This window comes from Phyllosticta citriasiana (genome assembly GCF_038021145.1).
Source record: "Phyllosticta citriasiana strain CBS 120426 chromosome Unknown IWZ02scaffold_3, whole genome shotgun sequence".
NCBI classification, from domain to species: Eukaryota; Fungi; Ascomycota; class Dothideomycetes; order Botryosphaeriales; family Phyllostictaceae; genus Phyllosticta; species Phyllosticta citriasiana.
In genome coordinates, this window is record NW_027117280.1 from 1,151,656 (window position 1) to 1,168,950 (window position 17,295).

The 17,295-nt window shown below is 53.1% G+C and overlaps 3 protein-coding genes across 3 annotated transcripts; 1 reads left to right on the plus strand and 2 right to left on the minus strand.

The window, feature by feature from the left end:
* Window positions 1-142: 142 nt before the first annotated feature.
* Window positions 143-1,291, minus strand: IWZ02DRAFT_181013 (uncharacterized protein). Its single transcript, XM_066762289.1, has one exon. The coding sequence runs from the start codon at window positions 1,166-1,168 to the stop codon at window positions 233-235; it is 936 nt and encodes a 311-aa protein (XP_066625249.1). The 5' UTR covers window positions 1,169-1,291; the 3' UTR covers window positions 143-232.
* Window positions 1,292-2,207: 916 nt separating this feature from the next.
* IWZ02DRAFT_514419 (uncharacterized protein) lies at window positions 2,208-3,449 on the plus strand (the record flags this gene model as incomplete). The annotated part of the gene is made up of 2 exons (XM_066770613.1): window positions 2,208-2,739; window positions 2,791-3,449. 2 exons carry the CDS (start codon window positions 2,208-2,210, stop codon window positions 3,447-3,449), a joined length of 1,191 nt encoding a protein of 396 aa, XP_066625250.1.
* Window positions 3,450-3,522: 73 nt separating this feature from the next.
* On the minus strand, window positions 3,523-17,233 carry IWZ02DRAFT_444381 (cytoplasmic dynein-like protein 1 heavy chain 1). Its single transcript, XM_066767103.1, has one exon. The coding sequence runs from the start codon at window positions 17,086-17,088 to the stop codon at window positions 3,970-3,972; it is 13,119 nt and encodes a 4,372-aa protein (XP_066625251.1). The 5' UTR covers window positions 17,089-17,233; the 3' UTR covers window positions 3,523-3,969.
* Between the last annotated feature and the right edge of the window lie 62 nt (window positions 17,234-17,295).

The window sequence follows — 17,295 nt, forward strand, 5'->3', positions numbered from 1 at the left end:
CTCCCTGCCTCCTCCGAATCCTGCCGCTGCGTCCCAGTTGACGACAGTCCATCGGCCAAGTCCGCGTCCAAAACACAAATCAATCCGTGCAAAGAATAGGCGATGGAATCTTGACATGGAAAGGTAGAAACGCCAAGGGAGTCGACTTGTCCTGGATCACGGTCGGCGTTGCACATTACTGCCAGGAAATTCATCAGCACTATGTCATACTCTGGCCATGCAGCCTTCAAACTCACCCGCTCTCGTGATGAACAGTCTCTGGTATTAATCGATCTCCCATGTTTGTTTTCTTCACGCGCACCAACTCGACCGGGTCTTCGTGCACAGATTCTAGGGCGAATGGGGTGTCGAAACTTCTGCCTGTGAGAAGGAAGGGGGGCCCCTTGAGCTTGGCGCATGAAAATTGCTTGGAACGAGGTTCTGGAGGAAGGTATCCCCAGTCGTCGTGGTCGATAAGGGGGCGAGATCCATCGTCTCGCTGCGGAAAGCTGTCCACAACGAGGTAAAGGCGCTCAGCAATGCCGGAAGATGAGAGTTGGGCGACGACAAAGAATCCCGTCTTGTTCCAGTAATCCTCTTTTCTGTATCTTTCGCCTTCTTCGGAGGGACGAAGATTTTTTCTGCGGCGCGACTTGTACATTAGTTCGCCGAGCTGGTGGGCCACAAAGCAGTTGTTCCCAACGTCATCTGATTCCACAGAATCCATAGACGCCTCTGAGAGCTGCTGGTTGCGCCGAGTTCCAGTCCTGGGTGCGACATTAGTGTTAACTCCCAGGAATTGGCCAGGTTCGGATTGGCGCGTTGATTCTCTGTGGGTGAGAAGGCCATCAAATTCAGGATGGAGCCGGTAAAGCGCATTCTCAGTGGAGCCCAAAGGCACCCAGGGGACAGCATTCTGATCGATACCGTTGTCCAATTGGGCGTACTCATGAGAGGTTTCGAAGGAGAAGAAAGCGAGATTTTCAAAAGTTCTGACAAAAAAGTCGCGCGTGATTGGGATGTAAGAAGACCTAAGATCCTCACCACTTTGTCCCAAAGTGACCTCATCCAAGTATGCTTTTCTCTCGACAGGGTCCGGTACAAATTGGTGGAGTATTTCCCATGTGTCCAAATGTGAGTTTCTCGTCAGATGAGCTTGTATCTCTGCCCAACGCGGATTTTGAGGCATCGTGACGAGAGAGAAGGGTTGATGTTGAGCCTGGCGTCGGGAGAAAGCGGCCGCCTTTATACACCGTGAGCACAAAATGATAGGATGAGTCAAAAACCTGCTATGCCAGATTTGGCATGGTCGGGCGGGATCTGTTGGGCGGACCAACCAACTTGTGTAGCTTGGACAGCGCTAACGCCATGCAGAAACCGATTTGACATTCGGCCAATGAAGTCTCTACTGTAGAATGAGCTTCTATTTGCTACCTACCTACCTACCAGCTTGCATCGACCAGGAGGAGTAAAGGAACCGCCTGGAGTTGACGTCATTTGGTGGTTTGTTCGGCAGGTTGCGTGTGTGGTGTTTTGACGCGTCTTCGCGCGCGTCGTCTCCCGGACAGACAGAAAAACACACATCCCCGAGCTTTCTTCAAGCATACCTCATGTTGGGAGAAACACGGACTCTGCCAACGTTATGATTCGCAAGACGCTACGCCGGGCAACAGACCTTGGTTGCGGCTGTCTGCGCCAGCTTCTTACAGACGAGCAACGAATTTACAAAAAGTTGACACCCAGCCTGTACATGCGATTGTGCATCGTTCTCCGAATGTTTGCCACAAGCTGCCGCTGCGGTCTGCAATTGCCAGTGTCGCACCTTAGCTGGCGATGCTCTTCTGACCTTTGTTAACAACATTAGGGAACACCCGACACAACACCAAGCGGAGGTGTCATGGGCAGCATTTGTATGTCTCAACAAGTCAGAAATGTCCAGAATCACCACTTCAGAAGAGTACTCAGGAACTTTCATTGGGATCAAATGATTCAAGTGAAGGGTGAAAGGAAGCATCTGTGAGGCCTAGGTCAGAGAATCAAACCTTTCAACTTTGTGTGATATGAGCTTTGTCACCAAGCTAGACTGACTTGATTGCCCCTTGTTGCTTGGTCTTTGCAATTCTCTTTCTTAGGCAAACGCTGTCGATGGCTATAAGTTCAGGATGGAAGGGCTGCATTCTTGTTAACCTTTCTAGTGCCAATCTAGTCATCCTACCCATCTTTGAACAATGGCTGAACCGTTTTCACTGGTCAAATATTGCGCTGCTAGAAGGCCAACGCCGAGGCATACAGCCGAGCTCTTCGACGCATCTCGTTCAATAAGAGACCTCAAAATCTTTACAGACGCGGCTTTAGCCTTAAGAGTTGATGTCAAAACTTTTGTGCTTTCTAATTTCTTGGCATACGAATGGAGAGATACAACCGCAGAGTTTGTTCGAAGTGTTCATCATTACGCTTTCTATTTCATGATTGAACCCCACGCCCAAATCTGCTCCCTTCTATCCGATCACATGCACATTCCATCAACGAAATCTGTGGTTGACAAAGCTCGGAAAGCCATGGCCGAACTTCGTCTCTGCCTTGGTACTCTTGACTCAGCGGCCAAAGACGCAGGTTGGACGATCGATGCAGCAGCACCCAAAGAAGGCGCACTCGTACCAACAGCCTGTCCATATGAGCTGTTGCACCGACTCTTCTTCGAATTCGAGTACAGAGATAAGAAGACATTGCTCGAAAAGATGTCCGATCGAGAAACACTACGTAAGTCTTTTATTTCATCTACCGAATTTACTCATCGCTAACAAACCTGAGTCTCTTTTCAAAAGAGAAAGCCTTTCGGAATTCCGGAAGAAATCTATGAGCAGACGCCCGAAATCTCGCGCGAATGTTTTCTGAGGGCTTCAAATGGCAGGCCCAGCATGGTTTTCGCTGCTATTTATCGAAGACCAAACACCGCCCAACTCGTTTTCGGCGTGAACAACCCTCAGTGGCGGTTCAAGGCCCCTGTGCCGAATGACGTCCGGGAAATCACAATGGGAGCCCGAAAAGTCCAGCTTGGTCCCTACTCGCCATACGCGACATCCGCAAGAAACACCCTTCAGCATATCGAGAACGAAAGACTACAACAACTCAAGATCTCCTCACCAACAGAGGAGCAAAATCTTGCTGTACGGCTTCATGCGATTTCTGAAATGCGAAGCCGTTCCGAGCATTTAGGGCCGAGATCATTGAGCCACGTAGGGCTGGCCTTCAAGCTTCCAGACTGGGAAAAGCACGGACCGTGCTACCTGTGTGCCGGCACAATGAGCTGGGCACCCGCGTATCCTTACAACGAAGACGAGGGGTGGAAGAGCAAGATTCAAGGGTTTTCATGGGCGGCGAGGTCTGATTCGACTAGTTGTGCTGAACACGCAGCTAGGTTCCAGTGCATGGCTTTCAACATGAGTTTTCAAAAGCCACTTCAGAACTAAGGAGCTTTGGTATTGGGGATGGAATGGCTTCTTTGTACTTGGTGTAGTCACAACAACAATATGAATCAGAACTCTTGAAACCATTGATCTGTCATTTTTGAAATGAGAAGTGATAAAGTGTGATAGAAGTATTTCCATCACATGGACGGTCTCCATCGCATGGAGGATCTCGGCCTTGATTTCCCCCGAGATCGCCCAGCATCGATATCATTCCCTGCCTTACAGCACTTCACTGTCTCCAGATCAAAAGTCTATTCAAAGTGGATCTAAGCCCATTAACGTACACTCTGTTACATACTACAACTAATACAGGCAAGCCAATAATTCATGTGCATCGCTATCCTATCCATGTCCGTGAAACAAGAAAAAGTCCATTCCACCCAAAGCGCCGTCCTTTATCCCGAATGAAACTAATACCAATGATGACCCCCCGCCCATCCATGCCCATAAATACACGTACACAATCATCACCCATCATCGTCCTCGTCTTCGTCTACATCATCGTCACGTGGCCATCTCCCTACGCTTCGCCCTCCGTGTCCGCCGCCTCCGCCATGACCTGCTCTCCCTCATCTAACAGCTCCGCCACCGCCTTCAGGTTGCCGACCATCTCCTTGGCCTGGCCAACCAGCAACAGCTTCTCCGCGTTCGCAGGCAAGCCCAGGTACGTCGGGGGCTCGCGCTCAGGCAAGTCGTTGACCCACTCGACGAAGCTGCCAAAGCCCGTGCCTGACGGGAGCTCGAGCGCCGTGTTGTCATTTTCGGGGGTGGGCTTGACAATCTTGTAGCCGTCCTCAAAGGCAGCCGGGTCGAGTACGTCGGAGACGAGGCTGGAGAGGATGGAGAAGTCGCCCTCGTTGTCGATTTTGCCGCCGTACATTTCCGTCACCAGAATGCGCAGCATGTCCCACGGGATGTTCTTGGGCGCCACGTTGGTGCGGCCGCCTGCCACGCTTTCGACCCAGATGTCGATGATTGTGCTGCAGCACTCGTAGTCCGAGTCGTTGAACTCCCAGAAGCCCTTCCAGCCGAGAGATGGCGCGTAACGAAGGCGTTCTTGGACCACGGCATGGAGGAAGCAGAGCAGAAGATAGACGCGGGCGCGCTCGACAGGCTGCTTTTGCGCACGATTGGCCAGCTGGCTCATGCTGTCCTTCATGTTGGCTCTAATACCGGCAGGTTGCTCAAACATAAGCACACGAGAGGCGCGGAGCAAATTGACGGGAATCTTCGGCGACGTTTCCATGGAAAGGAAAAGACGGAAGTCAGCATGCGGCTTGAGCGAATCGATACGCTTCTCAAGACTCTGCAGCCAGGTAGGTGCAAGATGAACGTTCTTGACAAGGACCCAGTTTCCAGTTGCAGCGGCCGTGGTGATGGCCTTGTCGGCAGACGCCAGACCTTCGTCAGATCCCATGGCAATGTTGGTACAAGAGACGTGGCTACGTTCAACCAGGTTGTCAACCTTGTAGGATGCGTCGAAGCCTGGGCTAGAAGACAGCGCAATAGGCGTGCATGTGCTGACCTGATTGACAATAGTACCCAGGTCATCAGAGACGCCTGCAAAATTCTTGCCGAACACTTGGTGGACAAATTTCTCCACTGCGGGTACAAAGCGGTCGACGCGGAACATCTTGATAAGCAACAGACCGCGGAGGTGCTTGTCGAGTTCCTCGGTGTTCTCAGGCCATGCGGCTGGGACGTGTTTCTCGGCAAACTCCTCGGTCATAAAGGTATCCCAAGATGCTTGTCCAACCTGTTCCATGACGTTCTTGAACAGAGGATGCTTGGCAGCCCTGACCATGACCGAGTGCTTCTGGTGCTCCTCGGTGGAGACGTCAACAGGAATGATGTCCTCATCCAAGACGGCGTCAATCAAGCTCTTGTCCATCTTGTAGGGCGCGGCTTGAGCCAGCAGCATCGCCAACATGACGCGGTCCTTGTGCAGCAGCGCCAGACTCGTCCTGCGGTAGGTATCCACAAAGAGCTCGCGGATGATATGGTCGATCCTGGCCTGGTGACCGAGGTCCTTGGCGTTGTTCCTCGTGTCACGAAGGACGGCTTCGAAAATGTCGGTAAAGTACTGCAAACTGAACTGGTAGAAGAAGTTGACGTGGCGCAGCTGCTCCAAGACAGCGAAGATGGCAGAGCACGACCTCGCGACAATGGTGTATTGCAGAGTGATATTCTCGACTTCGGTCATGACACCCTCAGTCTCAGCCACCTTGGCGCTGATTTCGGCAGCCTCCTTCTTGAGGGTCTCGAGCGTTTCGATGACATTGTCGTCGTCCAAAATGTTGCCGCGAGACTCATTGAGAGCCTGGAGCAGCTTCTTCTCCAACTGCCTGAGGTGGACTGCAAACTCGCCCTGCATCTTGATGAGGTTCGATCTCCGCTCGTCAACATCGGGCCTTTCGGACTTGAGCACTTCCGCCAAGGTTTGCGTCTGCAAGCTGCTCTGCGTGACGGTGAAGTTGACAAACGTGGTCCTGGAGCAAATGTCGGGTGCAAAGGTTGCAGACGGGTCTCTTGTGCTGAGGTAGAGCCTGAAACTTGGCGAAAAATCGATTTCCTGCTTGCCAAGCTGAATGAGGACACGGCCACCGGTCTTCTGGTACTCCTTGTTGAGCACATGGTTAAGGATAGGGTCAAGATGCTCGGCATCCTGGATGAGAATGGGATTGCCGAAACGGAGCGCAGACTCGAGCTGCTTTGTGAAACTGTCATCCAGGAAGGATGTAACGGTGAGCTTTCTGTCTTTGCACTCCTTTTGCAAGAACTCTGTGACGCGGCCCGACGGATCGATGATGAGCGGGTACCTGTTGAAACGCTTCAGAATGATGGCGTTCTCGGTGCACAGATCGTCGGCCGGGAGACTGTTCTCTTGCCACGAGAGACGTTCGTCCGCAGTCGAGAGGTACTCGGTGACCGGGTTGGGTTGCTTGAACGTGATGCCACTCATGGACATCATGTGATACCAATCATCCGTCATGGCCTTGCGGTACTGCTGGTCGTAATAACCACCGTACGCGATGAAAGCCGCAGCGACAAGAACGTCACCAACAATCGTGTCAATAGCAGTCTCGAAGCTCTTGCTGGTCTCCTCCCAACGACCGCGCTCACTTGACAAAGAGTCCAGCAGGCGGACGGAGCGGTCGACCTTGAACTGAACACGGCTCATCTCAGCCTTGATTTCTTGAACTTGACTGATGAGCGCGGCGTATTCCGTCTTGTAGGCCGAGATGCTCTCCTCAAGCTTCTCAATCTGTTCGGCGATTGCCGCAGCCTCTGCCTTGGTCTGCAGAGCGGCCTCCTCGAGCTGTCCGACTTCCTCCCTGAGTGGCCCAACACGGTCCAAAATCTCCGAGTAGTTGACTTGCGCCTCCACCCACTGCACAAGAGGACCGCAAGCCTTCGATGCACGGTTGACTTTTTCGTAGGTAAACTCCTTGTTGCTGAGGAATTCGTTGCGCATCTTGATACGATGGTTCCTGGTCATCTGCCTCTCGTTGTCATAGCTGACGATGGATGCAATGAAGTCATCCTTCCTTACAATGGCAACGACGCTCTTCCAATCCGTGACCTTGTGTCCAAGCAGCGTACAGACAGCCGAGAGCGCCAACTGTACACCCTGCGGCGGGTTTTGCATGGACCTGACTTCGGTGAGATGCTGCCTCTTGATGTTCGAGACACTCTTCTGAGCCTCCTCCACAGCCGGTTCAGCATTGGCCAAATCAGCAAGCACAACCTCCCTTCTCTCAGCGACCTCCTTCTCTTGCTTCTCCAACGCCGTCTGCACTTCGAGCGAGTGGGACTTGCGCGCCTCCGCTTCTCTTTGGTCTGCCACCATGCGCTGAAGTTTGTCATTTGCCTCAGCATCCTTTGCCTCAAGCTGGGTCTTCTTTTGAGCAAGGCTTTTCCTGAGGTCTGAGACCTTGTCCACCGTCTCCCGCAACTTCTCCAGACCAACGTTCAAGTGACGCTGCTGTTCCTCCAAGTCTTCGCGCTTCTCATTGTACAGCTTGACATACTGCGCGACAAAGTCCAAGAAGTGGCGCGGGGTGAGATGCGTCACCTTGTTCTGCTGCTTGCGAAGACGCAGGTTGAACCGTCGCAGCGAGTAGTGGATGTAGACCATCGCGTTGACCACAGCCTCACGATGGCTGGGAGGAAGCTGCAATTCACGGTATGCAACAGGTATGCTGTCAGGGCACTTCCAATTGCCCCTATCCAAGTCGACGCGTTGCGTGAGCTCACTGCCGACCTGAAAGAGTGCCTGATCGCTCCAATCGCCGAACCAGTTGAGGACGCAACGGTTGAACAGGGCAGGGGACGTGGCCGCCTTACTGGAGAGACCCTCTTCGGGCGGGTTCATGGTAAACACAACGTGCAGGTTTTTGACGATCTGCTGGGTGAACCACTTGTAAAGTTCCTCCTGAGAGTCGAGCAAAAGACCTTGGCGCTGCGCACCTTCCTTGCAGCTTGTCATGAGCGATGCGAATTCGTCACCCTCGAAAAGACCGGGGACCTCGGCGTTGGCGAGCAAAGTGTTCATGCGTTCCAGGAAACCAGAGTCGAGGACGTTCGATTCGTCCATGATGAAGCAAATCTTTTCGCCCTTGCAACCACAACGGCGGAGCACGTTCCTAAGGTCATCGTCAAAGTCCTCACCAGAGTACTTTCCGTGGACCTTGATTTGGTAGACCTTCAGACCGTTCATCCAAGCGACGAAGCGAGATAATGTTGTCTTGCCTGAGCCACTGACACCGATCAAGATCAAGTGACCCTGAGGCTGGCGGAAGACACGGTCGATGCGCAGGACATGCTCGAGGACGTCGTTGAACAGGATGAGAGGCACATCGACTTCTTCATCGCAGAAGGTCTTGAGACGAGCCTTTACAAAGTCTCTGAGCTGGTCACGCTCGACTGGGACGTAGTTCTTGCTCAGCCAGTTGGAGAACAAAATCGGGCCACTGAGCGCCTTCTCTTCGTCGAGGGTAGGGAAATGCTCCATTGCGACGCGGTGGATGCAGTCTTCAGTCCACCTCCTCTCATCTTCCGCGATGAGACGATCCTGGAAAAGCCTGAGCGCCTCATGTGCCCAGATGCGCACGAGCCCCTCCACGCTGAGATTCTCCAGAGGACGAATTGCTTCGTACACACCACGAACCCAGCGAGTAAGCTCACGAGGCGAGTACACATAGTGCGGTTGAATGTCAGGCGTGAAGCGCTTTTGGGACTCGGAGTAGACTTGGACCATGGCCTTGGTGAGCGGCTCCGCGTAGCCCCTGAGCGATGGGATGACCTTGAGGACTGCGCTGTTGAAGGTGCCGTAAATCTGCTGTAGCGAGAGCTCACCCGGATAGTCAACCATGACCAGAGGGCTGTGACGTAGGAAACGGAGACCCAGGGGAGTACGCCCAGCATCAGTGGGCGGGTTACAGGCTCCAACAAATTGGATTCTGTCAAGCGTCACCCAATTCTTGTCGCTAGTTCTCCAAAAACCATTGTGCTCCACAAGCTGCCTGAGGAAGCTGATGGCTCTTTGCGTGCCGTAGTTATCCGGAGCAGGCAAGTTGATTTCATCGCAGAAGATGACGAGCCACCTGCCAATCTGAGTAGGGCTGAGGACCACACCGTTGAGCGTCTTGCGGTATTCGCAGTATTGCTCAAACGTCTTGATGAGCAAGTCTGGAGTTGTCGCCGAAGAAAAGTTGAGGCCGACCACTTCCATGTTGGGCAGCTTGCGCAGCGCGCTGAACAAGGTCATCGTCTTACCCGAACCGGGAGGACCGCAGAGAAGAAGGGGCTTATGCTCCGCAAGCCATGAGTAAAGAACATCTTCATGGCGGACCGTATCCAGAGTGGGGATGACAACATCCGTTTCGATGATCGAGTGCGTGTTGACTTCGACGTTGGGAACTTGGTTCTGCCACAGTGTCCAGTCTGCCCTTGGCAATGTAACGTCGAAATCAATCAACGACGACCCTGCTCCTAGGGGCGGCAAGTCGATAGTGCTGAGCCCTGCAACAATGTCGCCGAATTCCTTCCTCTGAGTCAAAGGACAGTCACCTGTGAGTGACCAGGTCAAAGCAAGGAGCAACTTCTTCGAGAGGAATGCCTCTACTTGCTCGTCTTCGAGCGGGAAGTCAGGGTGTTGGACATTGTACTCCAAGACGGACCGGCAGGTCTTGTTCAGAAGGGAGAACAGAGTGTTGAGCACGCGGATGTCGGTGTACTCCATAATGTGATCAAATTCCCTGGCACCCTCAAGCGCCTTCTTCACGAAGCCATCGCCGAGAAGGCGATGTTCAAGAAGGTCTGCAACGAACTGCTGGACCTGCAAAGCCTTTTGGGACATCTGTCCAGGAGCAACAGTGTCATCCTCGAGATCTTCAAACGGCTTGCTACGCAGGTTGCCGAGATAATTCGAAATCATCATGTCCGTGGAAACAGTGTCGTCGGAGAACCAGACCATACCACAGCGGGAAACAGTAGCCAGAGTAGCATATTTGAGCGTCTCGACTTCAAACATGATGCGGACGTTGGGCGGCAAGTTGAGACGCTCTCCGTTGGGCAAGGTAAGCAACTTGTTGTCATCGAGAACGGAGTTCAAGTTTTCGACCCATTCGGGGTCAACATCGCCATCGAAAATGATCCAGTGCCTCTTTGAGTCTTCGCCACGAAGGTTGTCAACAATTTTACGGAGAATGCTGGTGAACAAACCATCGGTCCACTCTCTTGTGGTGCTGTCGAGGCTACCGTAGAGATGTTCCTTGCTCATTACCTTGGGATCGATGACATGACAGACGCCCTCAACGCCCTCAACGCGCTGCAGAGCCTGGAGGAGAGTCTTCCATGCGGTCGACTTGCCGGAACCAGAAGAACCAACCATCATCACACCGTGGTGGAGGCTTTGAATCTGGTATAGCTGAAGAACCTTGGTCATCCAGTTCTCGCTGACGACAAGCTTGTTCTCGGCTGCAGAGTCGCGGATTGCTTGCTGAAGAGCTTCAAGAGCAGCCGGGTGGTAGTCCACTCCTGGGAAACAGTCTTGCTCGATTGATACCATAATGTCGACATCAGGACGAATCAACTTGGGCGCTACCGTCTCACGCAGACTTTGCACCATGATTTGAGGCTCGAGAATCTCGTCGTTGCCCACATTCTCATCGTTTCCGGCGACACGAGCGCGCTTCAAGCCACCCGAGCTGACCAGGACAGATTTCAACGCACGCAAACCAAAGTCGTAGTGCGCCTGCTTCGACAGCTCCTTTGAACATCTGTCAAAGAACGGGACAATCTGAGTCGAGATGTTCTTCGCATGGGAGAAACCTTGAGAGTAGAGCATGACTTCACCAATGAGCTCCTTGTCAGGCTTGGACATGGCCACACTGCGGAAAAGCTTCTTCAAGTTGTCGGGCAAGTTAGAACGGCCAGCATAGCCAGGGTTCATCGTAATGAAGATTCCAGTGTTCAAATCGACTCGCAAATTACGGCCAATGAGCTCGATTTGGGCCTTGTCGTCAGAAGCGCCCTTGCGCAGGCCAAGCTGAATATTTTGCACCTGCTGAGAGACGGCAGACAAGATGCGTTCCTCGAGACGGTTGAACTCGTCGAAACAACCCCAGGCGCCAACTTGGCAGATACCAAGGAAAATGCGACCCATGGCTTGGAAGTCGAATGTGTCATCACAGCAAAAGACAAGGGTGAAGCGACCAAGTTGAACGCCCAGAGCCTTGACGGACTCGGTCTTGCCGGTACCGGCAGGTCCGTATGGAGAACCACCAAGCCTCTGGGAGAGAGCCTGAGTGAGCGTCAAGAAACAACGGTCTGTGAGAGGGGTGCGAACAAGGCGTTCCGCTACTCCCAAGTACTCAAAACCATACTCCAAAGTAGCGTTGGCCATCTTGATTTGCAGACGCTTAAGGAAGTCTCCTTCCGGCTTGTAGACGTAGCGCATCTGCAGAAGCCACATGTGGTGGTTCTCGGAGGAAGCATTGACCTTGTTCAGCTTGTGGATGACGTCGCGCTGGTGGACACATTCCGTGATGAGATGCTCGCACTTCTTACGTTGGATCGCATCAAGATCGCCAAGGACAGCCGCAGCCAGCGACTGCAAAATGTTGACCTGGCGATCATACAGAGCCTGAAGATCGGAGCCACCTGCTTTCAGAGCATTTTCGACGTCGGTCGTCCAACACACTTGAGTGGCAAGGACAACAATCTGGGCAGGATAGCTTGCGATATATTCTTCGAAAGCGGTCCGGTCAATTGACTCGGCATGGACGATGCCTTCAAACTGCTCGACTGCTTCGGCAAGGAGCTCTGCGAGGGTTGCTTTCATGTTGTGCTCGAGCGCAGAGAGCCATTCGTTGATCTTGGGCGTCTTGGCGAGCGAGATTTCCTTCTTCATGTTGACCTCCTCGCCCTCCTTGGAAGTGAAGCCCGTGATGATCGACTCATCGGCAGCGATCAGACCAGACAGACCCGCAAACATCTTGCGCAGATGCTTGGCAATTCTGACCGTGTCATTGCTGTTACCGATGATCTCCAGCAAGTCCTCGTCACCAACAAAGTAAAAGCGTGGGAATGAAACACGTTCACGCTCAAGGTATTCACCAAGGGCCTTCTGGATCTTGTTGAGAAGTTCGGCGAGACGCTCGAGAGACTTTTGCACACCAGAAATGGCCAGGACATCCAGGACAAAAGGAGACCGTGTGACCTTCTTCATGACACTCATGAATTCCGAGTTGATGTTTTGAAAGCGAGAAGACTCCATGGGCAGCAGATGCTTGATGTCCGCATTACCGGTGAAAACACCCTCGAGGTAGACCCATTGGCGTTGAACGTCGATCCACACGTCGAACAGAACGTGAATGCGATTGAGCTTCTCTTCCCAGGACGAAGCCTCTTCCTCGAATTCCTTGTAGTAGGGGGAGTGCCTCATGGCCTGAAGGGAGTTCAAGTTTTCACTGCACTTAGCAAAGAGATCATCCCAACCGCGGATCAAACGGCACTTGTTCTGGTAGGAAACAAGGTCGAGGGAGTAGTTTTGCCAGGTCTCACGAACTTGACGCAGGAATTCTTCGAGAGCCATTTCCCCAGTCGCCTGAGCGATGACGTCGCGAATGATAGTCTCACTGGGCCCAAGCTGCAAGTCCCAGACATCCCCTAGGGTCATCGACAGCGGGGAGTACCTCTTGCTAGGCTTTAGGGCGCGGAAGATTTTGACCCAATGGCGCTCACGCACGGCCTCTGAGCGCAAATCCGAGAGGAGTGTGTTGACTTTGAGCAGGCCTCGAAGGTGGTTCTGGACGTGTTCAAAAGCAGCATATTGACGCATGCGACTGGGCATCTCCTTCGTCATCTTGAGCAGATTGTCAAGGTTCTGGCGGAGCTTGCGAGGTTGGATGCTGGTCCACAAGGTGTCTTTGAGATCGTTCAAGCTGCTCCAAATGGTCGAAAGGGCAGCCCAGACCGACTTGAAATCTTGAACCTCTTCAAGCAAGTTTGGCAAGATGCTGTCAGGGCTCGCGGGAAGGTCGAGTGCCTCCTTCGCCTCCGAAACCATCCTCGCCTCTTCGCTCAACTGCGTCAGCTTGGAATCGAATTGCTGCAGTGTTGCCGTGGCCTCGTCAGGCGGAATCGTGCCCGAGACTGGCTTCTCCTGGTTCCACTGCTGGATTATCTCGCCAATCTTCTCGTTCATGACCTTGTCTTGGGCAGTGAGCCTGGCTCGGAGAGCATCAGTCTGGTCGTTGACAATCTTGCTCTTCCTGGCAAGAATTTCATTGAGAGTTGCCCACTCGTGCTCGATTTGGTCGACGTCGAGCCAGTCGTTGGGGAACTGGTAACGTTGACGCGTAAGGGTCGTTTGACCTTGCCTGAAAATCTCCACCTCAGGCGCCCAAGTCTTGACTTTTTGCTTGCATTGCTTCACTGAGGTGATAAAATGAACAACCTGGGCAGTGGAGGTTGACTCGAGGGATTGGCCTTCAAGGTCTTTGCGGGCCTTTTCAATCTCCGCGCAGACTTCAGCCATCCGAGCACCCAAACGAGCTGCGAATTTGACCAAGATTTCATGTTGCCACTGGTCGTACTTGGCGTTGACCTTCATCTGCACTTGCTCATAGTCGATGATGACATTACCAAAAGACCGACTGACATCAGACGTGTCGAAAGTTGAGCGAGTCTTGCGGATGTCCTGGAGAAGCTGCAACCATCTGCGGAGGTCCTCTCCAAGAATGTCATAAACTTGATCAGACTTGAGGTCCCAAAGAGACTGGAAACGCAGCCAGTCGTCGACGTACACGCTAACCTCACGGATCTTGTCCTCAATCGCGCCGTACACTTGCGTCAGAGGCTCAGTGCATCGGTTTGGCAAGTGCGAGAAGCGCATGGTTGCGATGTCTTGAGCAGCCTCGAGCCTCATGTCATAACGAGAAGACTTGATCTTCTGCAGAGTGCAGACGACGCCGAGCCACTCATGAAGCTGATCAAGCCAACAGGCCCGGGCAAACTCTAGCGGAGGATCGAGGTAGATGACTTGGTTGCGCATTGTGACTTCATGGACAAGGTGTGAGAGGCGAGGTCGGTTTTCTGATTTCGAGACTTCAGAGTGGGCAGTTGTAGGTCTTCCATCCAAGCTTTCGGCGTCAGCGTTGCTGAAGGCCTCAATCCACTCAGACACGGCAGTGCTCAAGCGCTTGAGCAAAATAGTTTCTATCCGCGAATTCAGCTCCGACACGTAGAATGGCAGATTGACGTAGTTTTCGAGATTCAGTTGGTCGACTGCGCGTTGGATAACGTCGAGGCTCGACCAGAACGCATCATGCTTGTAAATGCAACTCTCCAGGTCAGAAAGCGCCTTTTCAATGGTCGCATGGATCGTCTTAAGTGTCTCGGTCTTGCTTTGGAGAAGCGAAACTGCTGCGGCGAACTCGCGGACGAATTGCACATGTTTGCTCTCGCGGCTGGCGCTTGTGATGGAGTGATCGGTGGTCAAAGAAACCTGGCGGATGTGCAAGTCGTGTGCATGGACGAAAGACTCCCACTTCAGGGGGACACCCTTGGTGATCAGGATTTGAGCATCATTCTGGTAGCCGTGGAGGAGGATCGAGACTTCTCCCATTTCAACAATGGCGCGCGTCGTTTGCGAGTATGTCCGAACACTTTCCATCATGCTGACCGCGTAAGGGTATACACGTTTTGCATCCTTGGAGATGTTGCTGATGGCGTGCGGGACTTGATAGTTCAGCCAGAGCAAGTTTCGGACTTCTTTGAAGAGAGCAATGACTTGGTGGTCGAAATTGACACCCAGTTCCAAAGAATTGCCAGCCGCACGGTTGCGGGTCACACTGAAAAGACGTCCAGAGATTGACAGGTTGCGGCGCTGAACTTCCTTCAGCCATGCCTCGTAGATTGGCCGTGTCTCCAACTTCTTGCGAAACATGTTACTCTCGCTTTGAAGCTTCTGGCCTTCCGTGTGGAGATTCCAATCTTTGCCGAGAATGTCCTCAACCTTTCTCATGTAACCGTCCAATTGTCTTTCGATCTGCCGCGCCCAGATGACAGCACCAGACACTGGTGGCAGATCGCGCAGCTGAGCCATGGCGTGAGCCTCAGAGTGGCCATACTGATTCTTGAAGCGCTCGTGCAAGGACGAGATGTCTTGTTTGACATTGTCAATGAGTTGGGTCTGGTACTCTGAAATGGCGCCACGAATCTTTGGGCGGACAAACAGGGCGTTGAACTTCGAGAAGACGCGGAACATCTCGTTGGCGTTCTTAGCAGTTGCCAGACGGTCTCTCAGCCTGGCAATGATAGAGTTTTCCACACGGGATGTACGTTCGTTGTAAGTCATCTCCGCTTGCTCCCAAATACGCGTGCCCTCAGGGGAGACGTCTAGGACATCGACGTCTTTGAGTGCAGCGTAAGCTTGTGCAACTTCTTCCACGGCATCAACATCGCCAATTTCTTCGACAATGGCAGCCTCGGCGCTCTTGGTGCCGTCAGTCAACTCTTTTTGGCCGGGAGTGGAGCCCAGGACATTGACGATTGTCCGCTGAAGTTGCTCGTGATTCCTCCGGAAAGTGGTGATGTACTTCAGCCTGTCCTGCGTCTTGACGTGCTGCGGCTGGATTTTGATGGGAATGAATTTCTCGTTCCTACGCCTCGAGACTTCACGAGCAACGTTTGTAAAGTCCTTGACGTTCTCATCCCATGATTTCCAGACTGCATCGGCCAGCTTCATGGTGGCATCGAAATCGGGAAACTCTTGATGCATCAACTCCCGGCCGTTGAGAAGGAAGTGTATCCGTGCGTCTAGATCTCCCGAAATTGCCTCCACAAGCGCGAGCGCCCGCTTGATGGGATACGGAGACGCACGGAGCTTCTTGTTGAGGTGGGTGAAGATCATGTTGATCGACTCTTGCACCTTTTCAAGAGAAGTCGCCGAGAGGAGCTCGTCCAAAGGAAAGTCCCGCATCAGCAAGTTGTACTTTTGCACCATGTCCGTTGTTTCCTTCAGGCCGGTATCGGTACTGAAACTGACTGTCGCTTGGAAGCGCTTCGCGTGCCGCAGTACGTCCATGGTGAGCGAGACGCCGTCGCTGCGCAACTGCTGCTCGATGTTGGCCAAAGCCGATTCCATGCTCAGCCAAAAGTTGATCTCCTGGGTTGCATTGCCGCTGGATGGATCGCGATTCGTCTTTGTAATGGCTTGAATCGACCTGATCCAACCATTGACAATGTTCTGCAAATTGTTCAGAAACTTGCTGTCGTCCAAAAGTCCAGGTGGGATCAGGTCAATGGATGGCTTAACGCCTCGCGCCTGCGCCTCTTCCAGTGCCTGCTGAATAACATCCGGTAACGCCAAAAACAATTCGGGTATCTCAGTGTTCTGCTGTAACTGAAGCAAACTCAACTCCAACTCGGCCATCCTCTTCTTCGCACCTGGAATCCCTGTCCTGCTATCCGCGTCCCCCTTGCTCCAACTTGGGTGCAATGCGGCCTGGCTCTTTGTATACGCATCAAAATAGGGCGCCAGCGCCAAATGAACGAGAGAATGTAGAGCCTCAAAGGGCGAGCTCGCCGCACTCTGGCCCAGCGCCGCATTTTCGGACGAAGCGTTCCCGGGCAAGTTAACGACCTGGATCTGCGAGTTGACGGGCAGGGCCGGGTTTATGGGCTGCGGACCTTTGAGAATGGCAATACATGCATCGTACACGAACGTGGCGGAGAATTCGGAGGACAATACGTAGGTGTATCGAGGGTGTGGGACTTGAGCGTGACCGCTATCAGTACGAGGTTTATGCGATTGCGAAGTTTGGTTAGTACCTTCCGATCCATTCACACCATCCACCTCCTCTTGTTCCACGACGGATCTTTGAATGTAGAGAGCCACCTGCGACTCGACGGCGAATCTGGTGCAGCGCAGCAGCGTGTCTGCAAGAAGCGGCTCGGAGAGCAAGCTGTTGGGAGCGCGAAGGTCCTCTTCCGAGGCACCCAAGGTAACGTTGAGTACTTTGACGAGATGGTCGACTATGATTTGGGGGTCTATCGACGTCGAGGTCGCGGGCTTCGCCGATGGTAGGCCGTTGGCGGCCCCAGGGGAGGTGACCACAGGGCCCTCCATTCTGCGTGTGGTGTGCGGGATTCGATGAGGATCACGACATGTGCGTGAACAGCAAAGGGCGGATTCAGGGTAGCGGTCGAGCGATGCAGGGTCTTTCGGCGGATTTCAGGGCGGTGTGGTGAGTGGATGCTCGCGATGATGAGTTGTTGACTTTCAGAACCAAGTCGCCCGCGGACGCGGAGGGACGTGCGCGCTGCTCTCGGGAAG

Excerpts from the sequence above, each read along its gene's own strand:
- IWZ02DRAFT_181013 (XM_066762289.1), bottom strand. The coding sequence starts at position 1,168 with ATGCCTCAAAATCCGCGTTGGGCAGAGATACAAGCTCATCTGACGAGA.
- IWZ02DRAFT_444381 (XM_066767103.1), bottom strand. The coding sequence starts at position 17,088 with ATGGAGGGCCCTGTGGTCACCTCCCCTGGGGCCGCCAACGGCCTACCA.